This window comes from Polypterus senegalus, chromosome 7 (assembly GCF_016835505.1).
Source record: "Polypterus senegalus isolate Bchr_013 chromosome 7, ASM1683550v1, whole genome shotgun sequence".
In the NCBI taxonomy this organism is placed as follows: Eukaryota; Metazoa; Chordata; class Cladistia; order Polypteriformes; family Polypteridae; genus Polypterus; species Polypterus senegalus.
Window position 1 is genome coordinate 63,724,509 of NC_053160.1, and position 24,619 is coordinate 63,749,127.

At 37.4% G+C, this 24,619-nt stretch overlaps 1 protein-coding gene across 3 annotated transcripts in view; it reads left to right on the plus strand.

Annotated features, from left to right (window-relative positions):
* The first annotated feature begins 15,550 nt into the window (after positions 1-15,550).
* Positions 15,551-24,619, plus strand: part of LOC120532603 (mesoderm induction early response protein 3-like) — a 43,761-nt gene continuing 34,692 nt past the window's right edge. The window contains exons 1-3 of one of the 3 annotated variants that reach the window (XM_039758748.1): positions 15,551-15,611; positions 16,372-16,396; positions 17,232-17,377. In XM_039758748.1, coding sequence (XP_039614682.1) covers positions 15,603-15,611; positions 16,372-16,396; positions 17,232-17,377 — 180 coding nt within the window. In that variant the 5' untranslated portion in view covers positions 15,551-15,602. Of the gene's footprint in view, positions 15,612-15,932; positions 16,285-16,371; positions 16,397-17,231; positions 17,399-24,619 lie in introns of those variants that run through there. The other 2 variants (XM_039758749.1, XM_039758750.1) reach the window with 2 other exon arrangements.

Here is a 24,619-nt window from a genome sequence, read left to right on the forward strand (position 1 = left end):
AGGGAGAAAATTCTTTGTTAGTTGTGGTAACCACGACTCAGACACATGATATTCTATATGGTGTTCCACAAGGCTCTATCCTGGGTCCACTGCTCTTCTCAATCTATATGCTTCCGTTAGGTCAGATAATCTCAGGCTACAACGTGAGCTACCACAGCTATGCTGATGACACACAGCTGTACCTATCAATAGCACCTGATGACACCGACTCTCTCAATTCACTAACACAATGTCTTACTGGTATTTCTGAGATTCAATGAGGTTATCAGAAATAAACTTGATGCATTAGGATTAAAAGTTAAGACGTGTGAACGCTGGCCCCGGCACAGACAGACGGACAACATATTTTGCACCCACACACTGCTTATTTACACTATTTACACAAATATAAAAGTCACATGCACTCACGAACCCCAGTGCTGCTGGCACTGAATCCCCCAAAGTCCAGGGCCCACAGTTTCTGTGCCTTGCTTCCTGGCCGCCTCCTGTCCTCTCTCAAGCTCCGTCCTTCTGCCTCCCGACTTCCACCGCTGACTGGAGGGAGGCGGCCCCTTTTATGGGGAGCCGGATGGGCTCCAGGTGCTTCCCGGCACTTAACGGTGGCCACACCCCTGTGTGGCGGAAGTGCCGGCTGCGCACCCGGAAGCCATCCGTGTCTCCCCGGTCGTCTTCCCCCCGGCACTTCCTGGTGTGGCGGAAGTGCCAGGCTCCCAGGACAATTAGGCACTGGGGCGCCGCCTGGCGGTGGCCACGGGTCCCTACAGGGCTGGGCTTCAAAGCCCCCTACCCGAGGCCCCCTGCATAACCAGGACGGACGCCCCCACTCGGTCTGGAGGAGGCACATGCCCTCCTCTGGTCCTCTAAGGCGTCCCGGCCGGGCTCGAGCCCCGGCCGAGGACCACATGGGATAAACCGGCATCGGGGCGCCGCCTGGCGGTGACCACGGGCCCCTACAGGGTAGGGCTTCCATGCCCTCGACCCGTGGCTCCCAAAAGAACCAGGACGGACGCCCCCTCGCGGTCTGGAGGAGGCATAAGCCCTCCTCACCTCCTCCTGGGCGTCCCGGCCGGGGACCACAGACGGAAGTAAAAAACTTAGGGGTAACTGTTGACTGTAACCTGAATTTTAAATCATATATTCATCAGACCACTAGGACAGCATTTTTTCACTTAAGAAACATAGCAAAAGTTAGGCATCTTATATCATTGAAAGATGCTGAGAAATTAATTCACGCTTTTGTTTTCAGTCGACTAGATTACTGTAACGCACTCCTCTCAGGACTACCCAAAAAAGACATAAATCATTTGCAACTAGTGCAGAATGCAGCTGCTAGAATCCTAACTAGGAAAAGAAAATCCAAACACATTTCTCCAGTTTTGATGTCACTACACTGGTTACCTGTGTCTTTCAGAATTGACTTTAAAATTCTGCTTATGGTTTATAAAGCCCTAAATAATCTCGCTCCATCTTATATATCGGAATGTCTGACACCCTATATCCCAAATCATAACCTTAGATCCTCAAATGAGTGTCTCCTTACAATTCCAAAAGCTAAACTTAAAAGAAGTGGTGAGGCGGCCTTCTGCTGTTATGCACCTAAAATCTGGAATAACTTGCCAATTGGAATTTGCCAGACTAATACAGTAGAGCACTTTAAAACACTGCTGAAAACACATTACTTTAACATGGCCTTTTCATAACTTCACTTTAACTTAATCCGGATACTCTGCATGTTCAATTCATCATAATAACTATTCATAGTGGCTCTAAAATATGTACTGACCCCTACTCTTTTTTTGTTTCTTTTTCCGGTTTCTTTGTGGTGGCGGCCTGCGCTACCACCACCTACTCAAAGCATCATGATGCTCCAACATTAATGGACTGAAAGCCAGAAGTCTACGTGACCATCATCACCAAGTCCTTCCGTGAGATCCCTAAATACAAAGAGGACTGTTTTGATTTATGTTAGGTAGATTGCCCAGAGGGGACTGGGTGGTCTCATGGTCTGGAATCCCTACAGATTTTATTTTTTTTTCTCCAGCAGTCTGGAGTTTTTTGTTTTGTTTTTTCTGTCCACCCTGGCCATCGGACCTTACTTATTCTATGTTAATTAATGTTGACTTATTTTGTTTTCTTACTGTGTCTTTTATTTTTTTATTCTTCATTTTGTAAAGCACTTTGAGCTACATTTTTTTGTATGAAAATGTGCTGTATAAATAAATGTTGTTGTTGTTGTTGTTATGAGTATCAATTATATACTGTGCACATAGAGTTACATAAATAGTGTAATAACAGGCAGGGACCATGAAAAAGGTTTGAGGAATTTGTACCTCAAATGACATCTTTACAGACAACGAGATCAAAACAGTACTGAAATCGATAGGCAAAATGGTGGATATAAATATTGGAGACAAGAAGAGCTAGGAGCTGATGGGACCGGAGCCAAAAATTATGTCATCAGGAGGAAGGATCTTGGTATGTGAAAGTGTTGTCATTAGGAGGCGGTTCTGTTGAGGGTCTGCAGAGGGAAAAGAGGAAAGAGTATTACTGGACAGTACCACCGCTTGGTTCAACCGAGAAACATTTATTTTTGAGCCTGTAAACTGTCTCCTAATCGCATGTGCGTGATAGTAGAATTAACTGAATGGGTGCCCAAATATTTCCACTTGATTCATTCACTGTTTCTATTCTTATTCTGTTAAATAAGAAAATAAATAGTGATTGGACATCAGAATGTTTAGAAATGTGTAAACTCTATAGCTTATGTTTGCTTTTTTTAGGTGAAGATTAAGTGAAATGTGCCATTTGACTAGGAGCTTCCAAACATTTATTTGTTCATTTTAGTGTAAAACCTAATTTTTTTCAATATAAGTGCATTATATGGGAAAAATAAATATTTCAGTCGTTAAGTATAGGTGGCTTTCTTGCTTTTGTACATTTCAACATACTTTCCAGTTAACATCCAAATGGTGATTTTAATATAATGTCACATTTGCCCTTTGGCTTGATACTCAGGTATTTACAGAGTCATATGACTGGAACTTTAAATATGTGTCCAACTGAAAATAATTTCAATTCTAATGTCTGAATCTACAGTACTTTTGATTTTCCTTGTACTTTGCAAACAACTGCATTTATCTTACCACACTTGCAACACACATCATGATAAATCACTCTGTGCTGTTAGGCAAGTTATGTTCATTAGTTTTCCAGATAAGAGTAATTCAGACAGAGCATAAGTCAGTTCAGAAGAGGAAAAAAAAGATTGGCAACCAAAACAACAATAAAAAAAGACAAGAAATGAAGTCAGAAAACAAGAGAAAGATTATAAAGAAAAATGAAAGCAGGAGAAGATAAAACAAATTCTATCTAGTTTTCCTCAAAAAAAAAATTATGTAACTGTGTATTTAAAGGGGACAAAGGGAATAAAACAGGAACAATGCACTTAATTGCTGCCCTTTCATAGTGCATTGTACTCCAGCAGTCTTTTCATTGTGGTTTTTGATACCTTTACCTTTTTCTCCTCTCTCTGCTTGACACTATATCTGTTCCTGAATTGCTTCGATGTATAGCACAAAATAATGTTATAGGTTGATATCCACAATCCCAATATGGACAAAACAATTAGACCATAAATGGATTGATGAACATATATTTTTGGGAATATAGAAAGGTGTGGATTTAAGTTGTTTGGTTTTATTAAAAAAGTTTATTTAAGCTGCAATATTTGTTTTCAGGCAGGCATCCATTACTATTTTTTAGATATACAGTAAAGGAGTTTGAAAATTAATATTATTAAATTAATCGAACCTTGAGAAATACCAAGACCAAGAGAAGTACTTAATTGGAGATGAACAAAGACCAAGTCAGGGGACAGGCAGAGGTCAGAATACCAGAGGTGTGAAAAAGCAATCATTGATACCTGAAAAATTGCTGAAAAAGGTTAATACAGAGGAAATACTCTATTTCTAAAAAATCACTAGGAACCAAGCTTGTTTCCCAGAGTAATGTCCGAAAACTAGGGCTCTATGACTGCCACAGCTCCATCTTAAATACCAGAAAGACAATACATCACGCATAGTAATGTAAGTCAAGTGACTGGCAACAAGTAATGTCACAATGTACAAAATGATAGCACCTATAAAAAAATACATATTCAGAATGACAATACGAAGATATCAATAAAGTAAACAGGAAAAATTATAAACAGCAACATTTGCCAAACTTAGAAAAATACTATATTTCTAAACATCAGAAGAGTTTGATTCCTGACAGTGCCTTCTTCTTAGGGCACAAACACCAACACATTCATCAGGTTTTGCTGGAAAGTTTTTGTGAAAGAGACTGAGAAGTTGTAAGGCATGGATACATAAACTTGCAGTCCGTGAGCATTCCTTCAGACCATTTGCCACTCCAGTGCACCAAATAATAAACCCGGGATCCTCATCTCTTAGAGTCAAAGATTTATTGGCCTTCATACTCCAGATCAACCTTCACTTAAACAAGAGGCCTATTTCTTTTAAACTAATTAAAAAACACTGCTTTTCTGTGTTGTATGTGAAGGATAAAGTGAGTTTTTAAATGACCCGGCAAAGCAAGCTTATATGAAATTGGACCCACCTTAATGACAGTATAAAGGCCAATACATTCTAAACCTCATTACTGGGATGTAACTCTAAGGTGGATAGCCCACGTCACAAGCCATACCTTATGCACCACATTGAAATTTGGAAGAAATTTCCTTTTCCATCAATAAAATGTTTTGAGGCAACTGCTGTCAGTAAATTCTCCCTCACTTACATCAGTTTGCCTTTAGAGTACTGAGGTATCCTGAAAGACTTGGGACAGGTGACCAAGTGGAATTCCACAAAAAAGGTTTATAGTCATATAAAGGTTGAAATGTATACATTATAGTGCTCAAGGAATTAAAAATGTTTGTTTAACGTTTAGCTAACAGAAGATAATCATACCAGTCAGATTGGGAAAAAATCAACAGTACAATAAAGATATTTTCTAAATCATGATTTATATGCTGTATTTGACCATTGTTTTCTGGGCAACAGCCTAATGTACAGTAAATTATAATTGTATGCTTACATTTGAACAAAAATATTTACAAAATCTTGGCATACACTGTGGGATGAATTTTGGAAAACCATGTACATTAACTGTACAAATTCTCTAAGAAATACCAAATTCACATGCTCAAGGCAACTTCCTGAAATCATCCAAAATCAAGCAAAAACAAAGACCTATCTAGCTTGAACTGTACCTAAACTTCTAGTAGATTTCAAATACATTAAACTTTTATGGTCAGTATGAATTATAAATGAATGCTCAGTACCCTCTAAACATTTCAGTTCTGAATGTTGATGCCCAGATGTGAATTGGTATCTCTGTTCTGTAGGCAACTAGACAATAATAAATGAAAAAAGTCACACATATGATTGCTTAAATTCTTTCACTATATGGAAGCTTATTTTATTATTTCACGAAGATATTACTTGCTGCTGGTGAAAGAGTATGTTGAGCATGCACATAACATGCAAACAAGTGGCAAGAACTGAACAGAAGTTATAGGCATCCATCCACCCATTCATTTTCCTAACCCACTAATCCAGGGCAGGTTATGGGGCAGCTGGAACCTATTCCAGCAAGGATGGGACACAAGACAGGAAAAATCCCTGGACAGTTCATTGCAAAGCAAACACACACACACAAACACACATACTGTTCTAGGGAAATTTAGCAATGCTAATGTAAATTTAATCAGATTGAAGCTCAGAGTACAACTGTTTTAGCATAGACAGAGTAGAGGCACAGAGCTATCTTTCCTGCCTCACAGCACAAGGTTCTACAAGGAGTGTGCATGTTCTCCCCATGTATACAGTCAATGAGTTTAGTCACTCAAAAACAGTTTTTTATTACCATATCCTCATTCATTAAAAATTCTATAATTGGTTTTTGGCACTCCTATCTGCTCTATCATATACTGTATGCTATTTTAATTTTCGGAGTATTTTTTACTTTGTTAAATGGTGCGACTCAAACCACTTACACCTGAACACCAGCAAAACCAAGGAGTTGGTGGTGGATTTTAGGAGACCCATGCCCCTCCTGGACCCCATGATTATCAGAGGCAACTGTGTGCAGAGGGTACAGACATATAAATACCTGGGAGTGCAGCTGGATGATAAATTAGACTGTACTGCCAATACTGATGCTCTGTGCAAGAGAGGACAGAGCCGACTATACTTTCTTAGAAGACTGGCATCCTTCAACATCTGCAATAAGATGCTGCAGATGTTCTATCAGACGGTTATGGTGAGTGCCCTCTTCTACGCGGTGGTGTGCTGGGGAGGCAGCATAAAGAAGAAGGATGTCTCACAACTGGACAAACTAGTGAGGAAGGCAGGCTCTATAACAGGCACGGAGCTGGACAGTTTAACATCCGTGACAGAGTGATGGGCGATGAGCAGGTTCCTGTCAATCATGGAGAATCCACTGCATCCACTGAACAGTATCATCTCCATACAGAGGAGGAGCTTCAGCGACAGACTGCTGTCACTGTCCTGCTCCACTGACAGACTGAGGAGATCGTTCCTCCCCTACACTATGCGACTCTTCATTTCCACCTGGGGGGTAAACGTTAACATTATATAAAGTTATTGTCTGTTATACCTGTATTTTTATCACTCTTTAATTTAATATTGTTTATTTTTATCAGTATACTGCTGCTGGAGTATGTGAATTTCCCCTTGGGATTAATATAGTATCTATCTATCTATCTATCTATCTATCTATCTATCTATCTATCTATCTATCTATCTATCTATCTATCTATCTATCTATCTATCTATCTATCTATCATGTGTGCACACAACATGCCACAGAAAATGTGATGTGCAGGCGACTTAGTTCTTTCAAAAATGTAAGGCTTTTTACTAAAATGCAATGCAGTGTAATCCATTCAGTTCAGATTTACTATTAGAATGAAACTTATATGTGTTCTTTTCACTACGATGCCACTTGACATGAAATGACAACCATAGAATGTCATAGTTCCTGTACAACAGGAACCCTTTTTAGGATCAGACTCAGATTGAAGATAACACTGAAAAACTACACACAACTACCGTCTTTCAGTACCTTATGATTAACACCATCAGGTCCAGCAGCTTTGCATTGCCTGAGTTTCCATAGCACTTTTTTCTCCTGGTCCACTGTGAATTTTTGTCCTAGGTAGCTGGGAGGATGGCAGAATGATGAGTGTAAATTGATGTAGCTGGTACATGAAGACAGAGACACTGGTAGTTGGTATGCAGAAGGGTAGGGAAGGTGTATGGGCAGTGTTACATTGTCTTTCTGAGTAATACAGACTAGAGTGGAAGGTGGAGTTATGAAGGGGAGTTGAAACCCACAGATTGCCCAGGGAACTGGGTGGGTAAACTCAGAGCAGGAAGACCAAAGTCAAATCTGCTAAATAATTGGTTTAACTCATGGGCCCTCTCTGTATTTCTTATATTTGATTTGCATTTGAACTGTTTATAGCTTGTGACATATTTCATTCTTTTCCATATCCTTCATATGTTGCTTCAGCTTGGCCTCTATTTCTCTTGTGTAGTCCTCTTTAGCCTCCTTAATCATTACCTTGAACTCTCTCTGCACCCTCTTCATCCAACCATCCCTAAACATTGTCTTTCTTGGTTAAGAAGAACCTTTGGTTCACTGTTGGGAAACCATCAAACTGTCCTTGGTGGAATAAGTGTATCTGTGTCCACACAAAAACTAATGTACTGAGTAATTAAGTCATTAAGTTCATCAATATCCTCACCATGTTGCTCATAGAACTCCTCTTAAGTCTGAAACTTTGAAGCAGTTCTTCAGGTCGTCCATTGCCTCAGTTGAACACTTCCTCACTGTCCTGGTGATAACAGGAGGCTGCAGAACAAAAGACTTACACTTGGACTTAAGGTGAACCATGTTGTGATCTAGACTCCCAGGCGGGGGAAGAGCTGTAGAGCTGTATTTGTCCTTGACATTTACATACAAACGGTGGAGTGTTCTGTTATCTTGTGTACTGCACTAGACAAACTAATCAAAAGTGGATAAGGCTGCTGAGAGAAATGCCTGATTAAAGTCTCCAGAGATTATAATGAAAGCACTGAGGTGCTGTGTCTGAAATTTAGCAACAGTCTTGTGTATGATGTCATACAATCTGGAACTAGTAGGAAAAATGTAAACTGCAAGTAGAATGTTGTGGAAAAACTCTAACAGCAGATAATATGGGCATATAATGATGACAAGTAGTTCAATGTTCTAACTTCATATTCTCTCTTTAATATGTCCAGGAATACACCATATGTTGTTTACAAGCACATTTATTATTATTACTATTACTGAACTTTGATGCATTTAGTCTGCTCATAGCATGTTTAAAGTCAAAATGCATATCCAGAACATGCTTGTGAAGCCATGTCTCAGTGATGTGCATAAAGTTACACTCACAATATTCCATCTGCAGTCTCAAGAGCACAGTTAATTTTACCCTTTTATTCACCACAGATCTTAAATTTTCATTGTTCCTTCAGTTATGTGTTTATTTAATATGTCATTCTGTAAATTCCTTGTCAGAGAGCTTTTTAACATTTCAGATTAATATTGCAAACCACTTCTTTTTACGTCAATAAATATTTTTCTCTTATTTTTGATAACACTATTTTAAATCAGACACTTAAAATGAACTTATATATGTGGAGAGACACAACTTAAGCCAATATCACATTACCTAACCTCTAGTCATGGTTTGGGGTATGTTAATTTGCTGACCACTGTTTTACATGATTTAAAATCACTGACCATTTTACATTTATTGTCTGGGTGCTGAGTAGTGATCAGCAAACCCTGCAGAGTTAGCTTCTTCGTGAGTTCTCATATGGGAGTTTATCAAAAGCAATCTGAAAATAAAGATTATTATAACATGTACCTCTGTGATTGAATGTTTTAGAGTTCTAGCATATTAGTGAAACACAGTTTCTCCTGTCTAAATGCAAGCTAACTGCTCACTAATAAAGCTGCTCTTGTCATGTGTTGGGATGCTCAGTCATTTCCATAATAACTGCTTCCATTACTTTACAACATGATGTATGTTACACTTACTGGCCTATAAATACTTTGTTCACTTTGAATTCCTTTTTTATATAATGAGATAACATTTGCTAGTCTCCAAACTTTTGGAAGTTATCCAGTGTGCATTGACTTCTGAAAAATACGTGTCAAGGTTTATATAAAGTATGTACTCACTAACCTCCCTAAGCTCTCAAGGATAAACATTGTCCAATCTCAACAATTGTTTTGTTTTAGCAGCATTTCTCTCTCCACAGTTTCCAAATATCTCTATGTACTTTCTTCATAGTCTCTATAACCACTGGGTTATGGCCTTTTTTACATGTGAAAACTTATGAAAATCTTAATATCCTTTTCAACAGTTGTTCTCATGCTCTCATAAGCCCTACAGTTATCTCTGGAGTTACAGTAGTGGTCTTGTATGCCTTATTCTAGCTCCTGTGACGTTTTCTTTAAATTCTCATTGTTTTCCCATTTTAAAATTAAAGATGGATGAGAACCATACTCAGAACTTAATCTGTTGTTGTTTTTTATGTTTACTGTACATGTAATTTAATGTCCCCCTATTTGTAACTCATGTAGTGCAATATATTTAAGCTAAGCACTAGCGATAGTGTATCCACTAAAACAAAATACTTACTAGGTGATTCCTTTTAAATTTCATCATTAGAAACTAAATCCTGGGAGATGTTTCATTGAAATTCTTTATAATGATAGCTATTAGTGGTTAGTGATTTGTCTCCACAGTGAATGCCAACAACTCAGACATATAGTTATGAAAATTTTTACATTTATTGTATTATCCTAGTCATTCTTTTTCAATTTGTTCTTAACCGCATTCAGATGGTGGCATAGTCCTTGAAATATATGGTGTTGGTGTCCAATTTGCAATTTAGTTTGAATAACTATGTATCCTAAGCCATCTTTAGATGTATCTTTGATATTTTTGTTTTCTTTGATAGAGTCAGCACTGGGTCTGTGGTTAAAGTGGTGTCAAGGTCTCTTCATATTTGGTGTCTTACATTATAGTGTAAGACATCTTGAGACATAAAAATTTTGAAGACAAGTTTGGTAAAAGATTTTATCATGAAATGAATCATTCCCAGTACACACAACCTTTTCTTCAGTTAGTCAGAACATGTCTAGAAATACACTTTTGTTTTGTATTAATTTCTTTTCCTTCATTACTTTCTTGACACTTATGCATATTATCAATCAATCAATCAACATTTATTTATATAGCACATATTCATACAAAAAAAGTAGCTCAAAGTGCTTTACAAAATGAATAGAAAAATAAAAGACACAATAAAAAATAAACATAAGTCAACATTAATTAACATAGAATAAGAGTAAGGTCCAATGGCCAGGGTGGACAGAAAAAACAAAAAAAAACTCCAAAAGCTGGAGAAAAAAAATAAAAATCTGTAGGGGTTCCAGACCACGAGACCGCCCAGTCCCCTCTGGGCAATCTACCTAACATAAGTTAAACAGTCCTCTTTGTATTTAGGGTTTTCATGGAAGGACCTGATGATGATGGTCACGTAGACTTCTGGCTTTCAGTCCATCAATGTTGGTGCATCATGATGCTTTGAGTAGGTGATGGTGGCACAGGCCGCCACCACAAAGAAACCGGAAAAAGAAACAGAAGAGAGAGTTGGAGTCAGTACGGATTTTAGAGCCACTATGAATAGTTATTGTGATGAATTGAACATACAGAGTATCAGTATTAAGTTAAAGTGAAGTTATGAGAAGGCCATGTTAAAGTAATGTGTTTTCAGCAGTGTTTTAAAGTGCTCTACTGTATTTGCCTGGCGAATTCCTATTGGCAGGCTATTCCAGATTTTAGGTGCATAACAGCAAAAGGCCGCCTCACCACTATTTTTAAGTTTAGCTTTTGGAATTATAAGGAGACACTCATTTGAAGATCTAAGGTTACGATTTGGAATATAATGTGTCAGGCATTCCGATATATAAGATGGAGCGCGATTATTTAAGGCTTTATAAACCATAAGCAGTATTTTAAAGTCAATCCTGAAAGACACAGGTAACCAGAAATGGATGGATGGAAGTTACTATTCATCCATTCAGAAATACCAGTAAGACATTGTGTTAGTGTATCGAAAGAGTCGGAGTCATCAGGTGCTATTGATAAGTACAGCTGTGTGTCATCAGCATAGCTGTGGTAGCTCACGTTGTAACCTGAGATAATCTGACCTAACGGAAGCATATAGATTGAGAAAAGCAGCGGACCCTGGATAGAGCCTTGTGGAACACCATATCGGATATCATGTGTCTTTGAGATGTGATTACCACAACTCACAAAGAATTTTCTCCCTGCCAGGTAGGATTCAAACCAATTTAAGACACTGCCAGAGAGGCCCACCCATTGACTAAGGTGATTTCTAAGAATATTGTGATCAATGGTGTCAAATGCAGCACTCAGATCTAAGAGGATGAGAACAGATAAATGGCCTCTGTCTGCATTTACCCGCAAGTCATTTACTACTTTAACGAGTGCAGTTTCTGTGCTGTGATTTGTTCTGAAACCTGACTGAAATTTATGAAGAATAGCATGTTTATTGAGGTGGTCATTTAATTGCAAAATGACTGCCTTCTCTATAATTTTACTTAAGAAGGTAGGGTTGGAGATGGGTCTAAAATTTTCAAAGGCAGAGGGGTCAAGATAATTTTTCTTGAGCAGGGGTTTAACTACAGCAGTCTTAAGACAGTCTGGAAAGACCCCCGTATCTAATGACGAATGAACTATGTCCAGAATATTGTCAATTAGCACGCCTGATATTTCTTTGAAAAACCTGGTTGGTATTGGGTCAAGGACACAGGTGGAGGGTTTCAGTTGAGAGATTATACTATGTAATTCAGGTAAATCTATCCTGGTAAAAGATTAAATTATCTTTTATTCCATTGTCCAATTTCAGAAAATTATTGTGTCATTTATTTGAAATGGTACTATCCACTCTTGTAATTCACTTTTTCCATTGCTTTGGGTACATGTTTTTGTTGGAATTTGTCACATAGTATGCCTTTAAAAATGTTCAGACTACATCAGTATTTCTAACAGCAGTGACATTTTGTCAAACTTTTAGTAGTACTTTGAAAAACATAGTTTGGTAAAGTGAGTTTTACTTTGTACTTGGAAATTGGAAATTGTTATTACTGATCTTGTTAATCACATTATTTAAGTTTTAAATTGTTTTGTTAATCATGCTTTTTAGTTATAGCAAACAATTTTCTCTTTGACTTTTTTAATTAGATATTAAAGCCACACTATCACATTTACATCTTTGTTAAACATTCAAACATGCTGCTGAACATGTTCACTTGTTTAAAAAATTTTTAACACCTGAGGTTTCTTGAAGTAGCTATTCTCTGATTTTTTTTAATCGCATACAGTACACACACTGTATGTTCAAAATCAGTTGGTTTCTCCCTATTCCCATGTTAACATCTATTTCTAAATAAAATAACAAGGTAGACATAGTCACAATTGAATAAGCTATTTTGAGTAAAACAGTAGCCACAATAGTACTCTACAGTAGGTATGAGTTTGAGAACAGCTAATGTATAGTTGAAAGGTATTATCCTAAAGGTGTGCAGTGTCTTTTGGAATGTTTTTGGCTGAGGCAACCATATATTTGTGTCTTGTGCTGGTGACAACATTAGTATCCACAGAAGGAGATTTGTGCTTCCGTAAAGTGTGTGAGGGAGTTTACAGCTTAAGAGCATCGTGGATGGGAAGGCTTATATTGATGAACAGATGGGAATAATGCAACTAAGGTTAGAGATCTGTATCCTTTCAGTTTGTTTTATTTGTCATTTTTGAATATCTTATCATATTCACTTAAAATGTCTGTATGGAGGCCATGTGTAATTTCACCTTAAGTAGTTTGCTATTTTAGTCTATGTTTGTAGTGGTTTCCATATATATGCCCAATACATAGTCAACATTGGCAAAAGAAGAATAAATCAAGACACATCAATTTGCTGCAATGCTACCTGACCATGTTTATACAGGATACAGCCTCTTGTATCCTGCCAAACTGAAAGTGCAATTTCACGGTCAATTCTATGTCTTCACCAGCAAGGAAGAAGCAGAAAAGGAATTAAGAAAGCTGATCACGACACTATTCTAAAACACAATAGTGAGTCGTAGCCTGTCATGACATGGCAAGGATAAATAACCTACTGTCTGATCTATTTGTTAAGATACGGGTTTTTATCATTATATATCCTCTTAATTACTCGGATGCTATCTGTTTATGTTTTAATTACAGTTATAGACGTTTGTGCTTAATTCTTTTTTTTTAATTTTTTTTAATCTTGTTTATTTATTTTTTCACTACTCTAAAGGAGACTATTTAACATCATACACTTGGTTTATTGTTATTGTTATTATTGCATTAAGACTTACTATGCTTATTCTGGACCACTTTCTAACACCATTCCCCGGGTTTATTATCCGGGTTTATTATCTTAATACATTAAGATTGCTGAAGATTATATATATTTTAAGTTCATAGTTTGTTAATGATTATATTTTAGGCATATAGTATATAGATGAGTTCACTGTACTAAAATGGCCCCCACAGTCACCAGATCTCAACCCAATAGACCATCTTTGGGATGTGGTGGAACGGGAGCTTCGTGCCCTGGATGTGCATCCCACAAATCTCCATCAACTGCAAGATGCTATCCTATCAATATGGGCCAACATTTCTAAAGAATGCTTTCAGCACCTTGTTGAATCAATGCCACATAGAATTAAGGCAGTTCTGAAGGCGAAAGGGGGTCAAACACCGTATTAGTATGGTGTTCCTAATAATCCTTTAGGTGAGTGTATATTGGCAATAGATATCTCTATTTTTTTAATCCTAAAAGTTGAACTCTTTGGGCAGAACAAGAATCACTATGTCTTGCGAAGACATGGCACTGCTCATCACCTGCCTAATGCCATGCTGGTGGCAGTATCATGCTCCTGGGATGTTTGTCAGTGGCAGGAACAGAGAGACTGGTCAGAACTGAGGGAAAGATGAATGCAACCAAATACAGAGAGGTCCTTGAAGAAAATCTTCTCCAGAGAGTGCATGCAACCTCCGACTTGGGTAACAGTTCACCTTTCAGCATGCCAATGATCTTAAGCATACACCCAAGACATAGCTGGAGTGACTTCAGGAAAAATCTATGACTGTTCTCGAGTGACCACACCCCAGACTTACACCCAATAGAACATTCATAGAGAGACCTGAAGAATGCAGTTTATAGTTGCTTTCCATCCAATATAATGGAGCTTGTGAGGTTCTGCTAGAAAGAAGTTCTTCTCATTTACGTATGTGGCCTGATCCTGGTCTGCTCTTTTTACAAGTCTTTGAGATTTCCTTTAAGAAATTACTTCTTTTTTACTTTTAAAAAAATTTCTTAAAGTTACTTTCAAATGTACTAGCATAATACCAATGTGTTTTGCAGGATGCCCCGCAACTATTTTCCACCTTTGTACAATTATTGCCCTTAACAATCTCTTTCTATTCAGGCATCCATTCACAACTTCCTAATGTTTTAGTCAGTATATACAGAACTTTACAAAAGTCTTTAAGCATTTTTTAACATCAGCACTCTGAGCATCAAGCTTATTTGCTCATGAAGACACAGTTTAGGATTATAATAAATACAAAATAACTTTTGTTCTGCTATGTGTTGCCTGATAGCATGGCAGGAAGACGTGGCACTAGAAAAGGTAAGTGTAATGACAGAGCACAGTGATAAAACATTGCTTTTACTTGGACTATACTGCATATTTACAAGGATTTGTGCAAACAATTAAACTTCTGACTGTCAGGTTGCATGCATTTCTGAATTTTGCACATTGTGGGTGTATGCAGGAGCATATCTTGTGATGGACTAGTTTCTTCATACATCTGTTTTGTTTTATGAATAAATTAATGTCTTTGGAGCATACTATTGTAAATGGTGTGTTATTTTTATCTGATTAGGTTTTATTTTGATATTATGTTTTGACTCATATGAAAAAAAACTATTAGGCCTACATATTATTTGACATTTTTACTTGTAGATACTAAAATCATTCGATTGTATTTGTTTTCCTTCATATTGTAAAAATGTAAAAAAAAAAAAAGTTAACTTTAGAATGCTATGTGATACATAACTTCTTGTAAAATGACTGGAATCTAGAATAGTAACATAATATTAATTATTGCAGTTTTTGATGTCTCGAAATCAACGGTATATTAATATTTTTTGCAAATGGCCTTTAAAAGGTGCAAGATCCAACGTTCATTTTATATCATAATTACAACTTTAAAAATACTTTTAGGAAATTATTTTGTAGAATTTGAGCTCAGCAGCAGAACTGGCCAACTGAAATGCTCTTTTTTGATTGGTTTGTAGGCTCCATCCGGGTACCTGGCGCTGAAGCAGCTTATTAGCCTAAAGGTACCAATATGGCGGAGGTAAGGAGGAAAATAGGGAAGAAGCATCAGATTTTAAGCGCAAAGTTTATTTTTTGTAGCGCATAATATGCAGTCGAGTGCAACTCTATGATGTTATTAATCTTTAACGTTGTTGTCCTTTGCTTGGGAAGAGTAAAGGTTGCTTTCGTAACGTACTAAAACGATCTGATTATCAAGCGGGATCCTACGAGAGTAGGCCGCGGCGTCTCGGTTTCTAAACAGTGACTGCAAGAATGTTTCGTGTATAAGCTCCAATGGCGAAAGAAAATAATCTTGATTTTTCTTTTTTTATAAAATGGGTAAAACAGAAACAGTCTCCGTAATGAAAGAACATTGTATAACAGTGTATTCGTAAGTGATTACGTTGGGCGTCAGACTTGTTGGAAATTGATTGATCGAGTTTATCGAAAACATTGTTTCTGTTTGTTGTGTTTTTCTGTGGCTCTGCCCGACTAGACTAATTGTTCAGCCCTGTGGTATAGACTGACAGTCCAGTAATCGGAAGCTACTCGTTCGTTTTTTGGGAAACTGGCAAAGTGGGAAATTGTTGCCGCTGCACTTAAGGTTTACATTGAAACCCCTGGTTGTGGAGCGCTTAACGGAATATTGTTAGAGCGCAGGGCACGGAGTGCGTTCGCGTTCCTGGGATGTGCTCAACACACCTAGCGGATCGGTGTGTTAGAAAGCTTTATGTATTTGTGTTGCCACAGTGAGTTTTATTCGACTAGTGTCTAAAATTGTCTTTTTTCCTGACTTTCAGGCTTCCTTTGGAAGTTCGAGCCCAGGTAAGTACAGCAGTTGTTTTACAGTTGTAATTCTTAAATGTCGGCATGCATGAAATCGACAAAAATGCGTCTATTTAGTGTCTATAATTCATGTAATTCACTTTATTTTAGATTTCTAAATAATAACCTTAACAGATATATGCACCTACTTCTTCCTACCCTACTTAGTTTCTTCGCCAGTCTCCTATCAATGCCGGGTGGGGACTTGAGTGACTTTTTATGAGATATTGACATTTGATACCACTTTTTTAGCGCTCGATGCTGTTGTTGGATATGTGTTGTTTTAATGTTTTAAACCGGTATTATCGCACCATGTCAGCCGCGCTTCACAGTTCCAGTGTGTCAACGTTTGATTTTAGTCATAGTGTTTAAAGTAACTCCAGGTTACCTGAGCGATAAAACGCCAAGGCTGGCGCTTGTAATCTTTATTAGTATTAAGTTATTCACTTTTAAGAGTAGGAAATTTCATAATAAAAATTTTAAACTTGGATCAACAGTATTCATTTACTTTAATTATGCTCAGAAGTTAAATGATTGCATGAGTGCAACTGCGTTGTAGGTTCCGGTTTGATTACCAGTCATGTTGCTGTGTGGAGAGTTTTTTTTTTTTGGTCTCTGTATTGTCTTTCTCAAGGAAGAAGGAGCATGTTAAGATCATTATGACTGTCTAAGCAAGTTTGCTTTCTTATACATTACAATGCCATTTGGGTTAGGTTGGTGGGCTGTGGTTAGTGCTGCTGGCATATCTTTTAAAACTACCGCGAAGATATTGCAGAATAAGAAGTTTAAGAAAACGTACAGATGTGAAACTGTTTTTTTTTTTATTTAATCTTAGTTGGCTCACTGTCTTCTGAGGATCATGATTTTGACCCCACACCTGAAATGTTAGTGCATGAATACGATGATGAGCGAACGCTTGAAGAGGAAGAACAACTGGAGGGAGAGAAGAATTTCAGTGCAGAAATTGCAGATCTGGAAAAGGTATAAATATCTTGAATCAAGGTGATTTTACTGCTCATTGTCAAACTTTAAAAATGCAGTTGATAATTTACATAACAGGATAACATCTTTCAATATTTTTCCCGAAGTAGAAGTCATAAGAGCAGCACATGCCATGACAAGAATTGCTGCTTATTCTGCATTGGTGAATTTTTAAAGCAATGTTTTTGTTTTTGTTGCTGTGATAGCATTAAGGGAGAGAAGTCTTGTGCAGCGGAGTGCAATTTTCAAGTCAGTTTGTATTGTTCAATGTTCTGTCAAACTTGAATTATATTTTTTGTGATTGGTGTGAGGGAAGGATATAACATTTCTTGAAGTTCAGAATTCTTGATTGATTAAATGTGTAAAATAAAGCTGTGAAAGGATGAGGCTACTTGAGCAACTTTATGCGCTTAATGTTACCTGCGCTTTCTTAATCTCATTGTTAATACACTGGATTAAACATTCATACATACTGTATAAATATGTTGTAATTGTATAGGTGAATTTTGGGATCTTCGCTTCTCTAAAAAAGGCATTAAATCATTTTAAAGAATCCAAGGAATGGATTGATAAAATCTAAACCTGATTCTGGATTTTATTTGTTCTGCCTAGCATTTTGCATACAAGTATAGATTCAGATACACATTAGACTCCCTAGTAGAAACTTAAAGCTATCCTTTCTCAATTTTTATTTTACTTAACATTATCATGGGGTACATTGCATCCCAAATATGAATGCAACACGCAGCAGTGTAAGATAACATTTTACAGTACCAGAGACAATTGTAAGATATATCAGCAATTGAGCAGTTTTGTCAGAGTATGCAAGCCAATTTTCTTACCTAAATATAAGAAGGTATATTCTGTCTCTTCTTGAGGCAATCACATATTTTTCAAAAACGAGGGCAAAGAAAGGTTCAGTGACCTGCCAGCATTATTTGTATTTATACAGTTTATCACATTGCAAAGAGATTTTGCACTTTTGGTCTTTTTTTTTTTGAAAATATACTACCACCAAATTTTTAAGTTAAGCCAATATATTTCAAATTAAGCCTATCGTGGAAAATCAATGAAAAAATTCCAGTCCAAGGTGGTTATAGTTTTGCCTTTTCATATTAGTTTTTATTTCTATATTTTTTTCTGACCTTACTTTGAAATTCAGTTTAGTTTTAATTTTCCTTCATGATTTTTTTTTAGTTTTAATTTAGTTTTTTTTCCCCACATTTACATTTCTATTTTATTTTTATATCTATTAGTTTCTATTTTAGTTTAAGTAATTTAAGGTATGGTTAAAGAGTTACTATGGAGTTTAGTTTTGTAGGATTTGGATTTAACGCGTTTAATGTTACTGGAAGCTTACTACACTACAAGGTTTACTATCTAGTTTTGTTTTTGTCTGATAAAAACAAGTATAATCAAAACCAGATACTGAATTTGAACAATATTTTCAAATTTTATAGATTTTAAAATATTTTTTGTTATTTGTGCTGAACAAATGTGTGTGGACTGTTGGCACTTTTTTCTTTTCCTTTTGTTGCCCTGAATGGACCAATTTGTAATGAAATTTATGTTAATTTTAAGATTTGAGTTTTTTTTTTTTTAAACTCTAAATGTCGACAGTGCACAACATATCCTGCTCCAATACAATGTGCCTATAATGAATACCTTCAATATTGCATTGAAATATCTCCCATACTTTATTTTCTACATAAAGTTATAGACAGAATTTTGCCACCTGCAGGCCTGAAAAGATATATATAAAAAAAACGGAAAATAGATCCTACTGTGTTCTGACAGGTGTGATCATGAAAATCATGGGGGCTTAGGAAGAACAGGGCTCTTAGGCTTGAATCAGTGTGCAGACCCCACCGAGCTATATTACGGGAAACAAAGAAAAACAAGCATTTAGGGTCAAGGTTAGGGGCAGTGAGACTTGAATAACCCATGCATAAGATCAGTAAACCCTTAATGAGAAGAGTAAGTAATAGGTGTATGGATGGACACAAAACAACAAAGACAGCATCTGAGGTTAGGAATAATATATACATTTTCTAAACCTGCTTATCCAGAGCAGAATCGCAGGAAACCTGGAGCCTACCCCTGCAGGTTTGGATGCAAGGCAGGAAAAATCCCTGGTATGCAATATGTTTGATATGGCTGACTTTAAGATCAAAAAGAATATTATATTTCAACAATATTGTGAGAGAGGGAGAGAAGTTGATAAAAGGGGGACAAATATTTTAAGACATAATTTTGCCACTGGATTATTTTCAGAATATCAGTTATTTTGAAATTTAAATATAAATTAAGAAAAAATAATTTAATAAATACTAGCCAACCCGCGGCGTAGCATACGCCGCATAATTATGTATTGATGGGTGAAAACTTCCTGAAATACACAGTTGTCCAAATGGGGTGGGTTTGAGGATGCGACTGTAAGTGAATGAAAAGATGGAACTTTGGAGAGAGCAAGATACAATTGTCCATGACTGAAAACTGGAGGACCGCCGACGCGCCCCCACCTCTCAGAGCGAGGGACGGGGCTGGACGGCGGCCCTCTAAGAAGTTGCACGCCGACTGCTTGGGGGTCGTGTAACTATTTAGCAGGAGGGAGTCTTGCTCGTTATCAGAAGTAACCAGACAAATCGCTCCATCAACTAAGAACTGCCATGCACCACAACCCACAGAATCGAGATAAAGCTATCAATCTGTTGATCCTCTCCGTGTCCAGGCCAGGTGAGGTTTCCCATGTTGAGTCAAATTAAGCCGCAGGCTTCTCTCCTGCTGGTGCCCTTCCATCAATTCCTTTAAGTTTCAGCTTTGCAACCATACTCCCCCGGAACCCACAGACTTTGGTTTCCTGGTTGGCTGCCAGCGGGTCATGGGAATAACGCTGCCGGATCGCCAGTCGGTATCGTTTATGATCGGAACCACGATGGTATCTGATAGTCTTCGAACCCCCCGGCTTTCGTTCTTGATAAATAGAAACATTCTTGGCAAATGCTTTTGCTCGAATTGTTGGTAGGCGGTGCTCTGTCGTGCATATCCCGTGGTCTGTCTTGCGTGCCATGGTCGACTGCTTAGTGAATTGGTGGTGGGCGGGGCTCTGTCTTTTGTGCTGCTTCTTGCGTGTCCTGGTCAGCTGCTTAGTGAGTATCACATGGTCTGTTTTGCGTGCTGCTTCTTTCATGCCCTGGTCGGCCACTTAGTGAATTATATATTCTTGATTAATGAAAACATTCTTGGCAAATGCTTTTGCTCTCGCTCAAATTGTTGGTGGGCGGGGCTCTGTCGTGCGTATCCCTTGGTCTGTCTTGTGTGCCATGGTCGGCTGCTTAGTGAATTGTTGGTGGGCGGGGCTCTCTCTTGTGTGTGTCTTGCTTGCCATGGACTTAATGAATCTATACTAATAAAAGGCAAAGTCCTCACTGACTGACTGACTCACTCATCACTAATTCTCCAACTTCCTGTGTAGGTAGAAGGCTGAAATTTGGCAGGCTCATTCCTTACAGGTTACTTACAAAAGTTAAGCTGGTTTTGTTTCGAAATTCTACGCGTAACGGTCAGAATTGAATCCTACTTACGTACATATACGGCCATAGCCTGCAGCTCGGTCGCCGTGTGAGGCGGAGTTGCATCCCTCGTCACCACGCCTCCCATGTAGTTGGCTGCCTGCCTATATTGCGTCCCCCATTCCCACATAATTGAATGCCCAAACGTCGTGGTACATTTTCTGATGCGGCTAGACGGAAACAAGTTTGTCACGCTGTTGCTAAATACTCGCAGAAAAATCCACAAGTTAATAGACACGCTGTCACTAAAATACTCGCAGGCAAATCCGCAACTTCATAGAGATGCTGCCGACAAGAAAGCAAGGTAAAGAAACGGAAAGAATACCTTATTTATAAACGACACAAATATATTCACATGTACTTAGCCAATATTACAACTATATACACATATAAATTAGACACCCAGACACACACAATTCCCACACGTTCCCCAGTCCTTTATCTGAACTTTTGATTTATATAAAGGAGAGTTGGTATCCGAGAGACTGTGTTTGTGGATTGATGGAGAGTTAAGGCGGGTGGGGGAGTCACGTCATCATCTCCCCTCATTTCATTCACTTCATTTCGCTCCGAGCTGAGCTCCGCAGCTAACACGGTCTTGCAGAAACAACTTTGTGACACTGCCGCTAAATACTCACAAAAAAAATCCACAAGTTAATAGACACGCTGTCACTAGAGTTTCTTCACACTCTGAATCCTCCAGGCACTCCTGAGCATAATCTAATTTTGAAGGTTGGGGCACCAATAATGTTACTGAAAAACTTACAGCCACCGAAACTTTGTAATGGCACGAGACTTCAGGTCACGTGTCTGCAAAAAAACCTAATTGAGGCAACTATTTTTACTGGCAGTTGCTCAGGGGAGAGAATTTTTATTCCTCGCATCCCCATTATACCCTCTGATCTCCCATTTCAATTCAAATGCCTCCAATTTCCAGTAAGGCTCTGCTTTGCAATGACAATATGTCTCAGGGACAGACCCTACAAAAGGTTGCCATTGATTTGAGGCAAGATTGCTTTTCACATGGCCAACTATACATGCATGCTCAAGAGTAAGCTCGCACAGCTTGCCGAACTGACAACGTGGTATACAAAAAGATCCTTAACAAATAATTATTGGTCTATTTTCCCTCAGTTTAAAAGGTTTACTTTTCTTCTTAATAAAAATTTAAAAGCAGTACTTCACCGCTGCGAAGCGTGGGTATTTTGCTAGTTATATACTGTATACAGATAGAATACAAAAACACATTAGCATGTTTAATGCTAAGTTTTTTACCAGTTGGCAGACTCTCTTCACCTACCTACCTGTAGTTCAGTAGAGATGTTGCCAAGTCAGGAATTTTAGAAGGTTTGTATCGCGTTGTTGTTAAACAACTTTTTAAAGCAAAAGTGATTGGTTAGTAACAATATGCTAATCTTGTATGATGGCCTAGCCAGTCTCACGATCAGTGCCATTTTATTTTCAAAAAGGATTTCTCCTGTGTGAAGTGCCAGGTAAATTTATTGTTGACAGAAAGCAGGCAGCTTAGAAATAAACTGAAACATTATTCACTCATGAATTTTCTGACAATATGGTAAAGATTTTGTTGACCACCACATTCCTATTTTAGGCTTTTGAATTATATCTTGATATACAACAAGTGCAAAGAAAGGTGGCACAGTAAATCGCTTTCTATCTCATACATTTTACACGCCCATATTCAGCTTGCTCTGTCACCGCAAATGCTTTATGAACACCCTCCTTCACCAGCTGCTGTTCACTGGATAAAATATATACAGTGGATTACTTTCTGTTTTAGAGTTATTTAAAGTTATAAGCGTTAAAGACTAGCGGCAAGAATATTCATTCAAAAAATGAAAACTAAAAATATTTTTAGTAAATTAGTTTGTCAGTTTTTCCAGCTACTTTAATAGTTTTGTTTAGTTTTTTATTTCGACTTTGTAAATTATTTTATTTCAGATTACAAAAATGTTTTTTTTTTTATAATGGTTTGTTTTGATTTTAGTTTTCATTAACTATAGTAACCTTGCTCCAGTCTGCTATAATATTCAGAAGCATTATGCAATTGTGTAACATAAGCATTAAACAATGTATTTTAGAACTGAAATTACTGAAGCTTATTTACCTTTTCTTCCACAAACTATACTGTGTAAAGATTTAGAACAAGACAGTGCATTAATATATTGATAATTCTATAAAACCTTTTATTTTTGTGGAGCTGTTTGTTGAAAAATAATTGCCATTAAAATGAAAATTGAACAACTTCACAAAAACTTTTTAATGAAAAAGATGTACAGTTTCCCTTGTTTAAAATCTATTTTTATTTAATTTAAAATATTAATCTTTTCACATCAATACTTGCAATCTGAAGTCAAGCAAAATTAAACTTTTATTTGCTAATTAAAAAGATTACAATTTATAAGCTTTAGCGGCAGCTCAGGCCCTTTCTTCAGGCAAGATGTAGTGATTACATCATTGCATCCATAATGTCTAATACGGTACAACACCCTACTACTGAGCGGTGATACTTAGAACTTTTACAAACTTAATGCACACATGACATACAAATTGTAAATGAAATTGGGAAGACTATTTAAACAAAAATAAACCCTTTTGTTGTTCAAGAGCAAAACTCTTGTGCTGATTACTTGTTTCCTGGCAGCTTTTGCAAATTTTTAGCAAGGAATGCATGCATGTCTGCAGTTTCTAGTTTCAGTGATACCTTGTGGCAAAAAGGCCACCTTCTTGGCCTTGCAGAAAATTGATCTTGAGCCTGAAGATATCGTGTTGGGTGATCTTTCTTGGGAAAGAATTTACAACTTGGTAAATGTACCCAGAATGTATGATCTTGAGCTGCAGTTTGTCCTGAAAACAGTGCTGATGGGAACCATATCTGGACCTATTTTAATATACTGCATTCCTTGAGAGAAAGAATCTCTGTGTGAGTTGTGTGGGCAGAGGGATGGTCCTCACAGCAGTTTGGTAACAAATAGGTTTACGAAGTATTAAGCGTTTCACATATTACACTGGGTACTGTTTGAAGTAGCAAAACAGATTAGTCATGCTCCTAGATTTTTGTAGCAGTTTTCAGCACAGTATACAAATTGCCTCACTTTGTTCTATATCTTGGCTCCTAAAACCAAACAGTCTAAGTATGAGGTTCCTTACAAACAAGATCTACTTTCCCCTCCATTTGCCTACCATTTTTCTTTGAATCAGGGCAAGAAAAATGTGATAATTTGTTGCTTTGGATTTTCTACCTGTTTTTGAAGTAGCTAGAAAGACGTCTCAAATATAATGCTATTCAGTTTCTTCATAGGTAACTTGTCTTCTAGTTTAGATTAATAAGGATATCTGCTAGTGTAAAAGCTTAGAAATATTTATTCTTCTGTATTATCTCTATCATTGGGCACTCAGAAGACCAAACTTGGGCCATGTGTTTAATATCACATTTGCAGGTGTGAGTGACAACAAGCATATTAAGGGAGAATAAGAATTGCGATTTGATATAAAATTGCTGGAGCTCTGAACATGTAAGCCCATGAAATATTGGTTATAGGCAGACCTGCAACTATTCATCTTTCTGCTATGGTTAGTTTGAGGGATTTGTTTTGTTTTGGGTAGTATGACAATGGTAAAAAACAGTATCTTTACCCTAGGTTGGCATCAT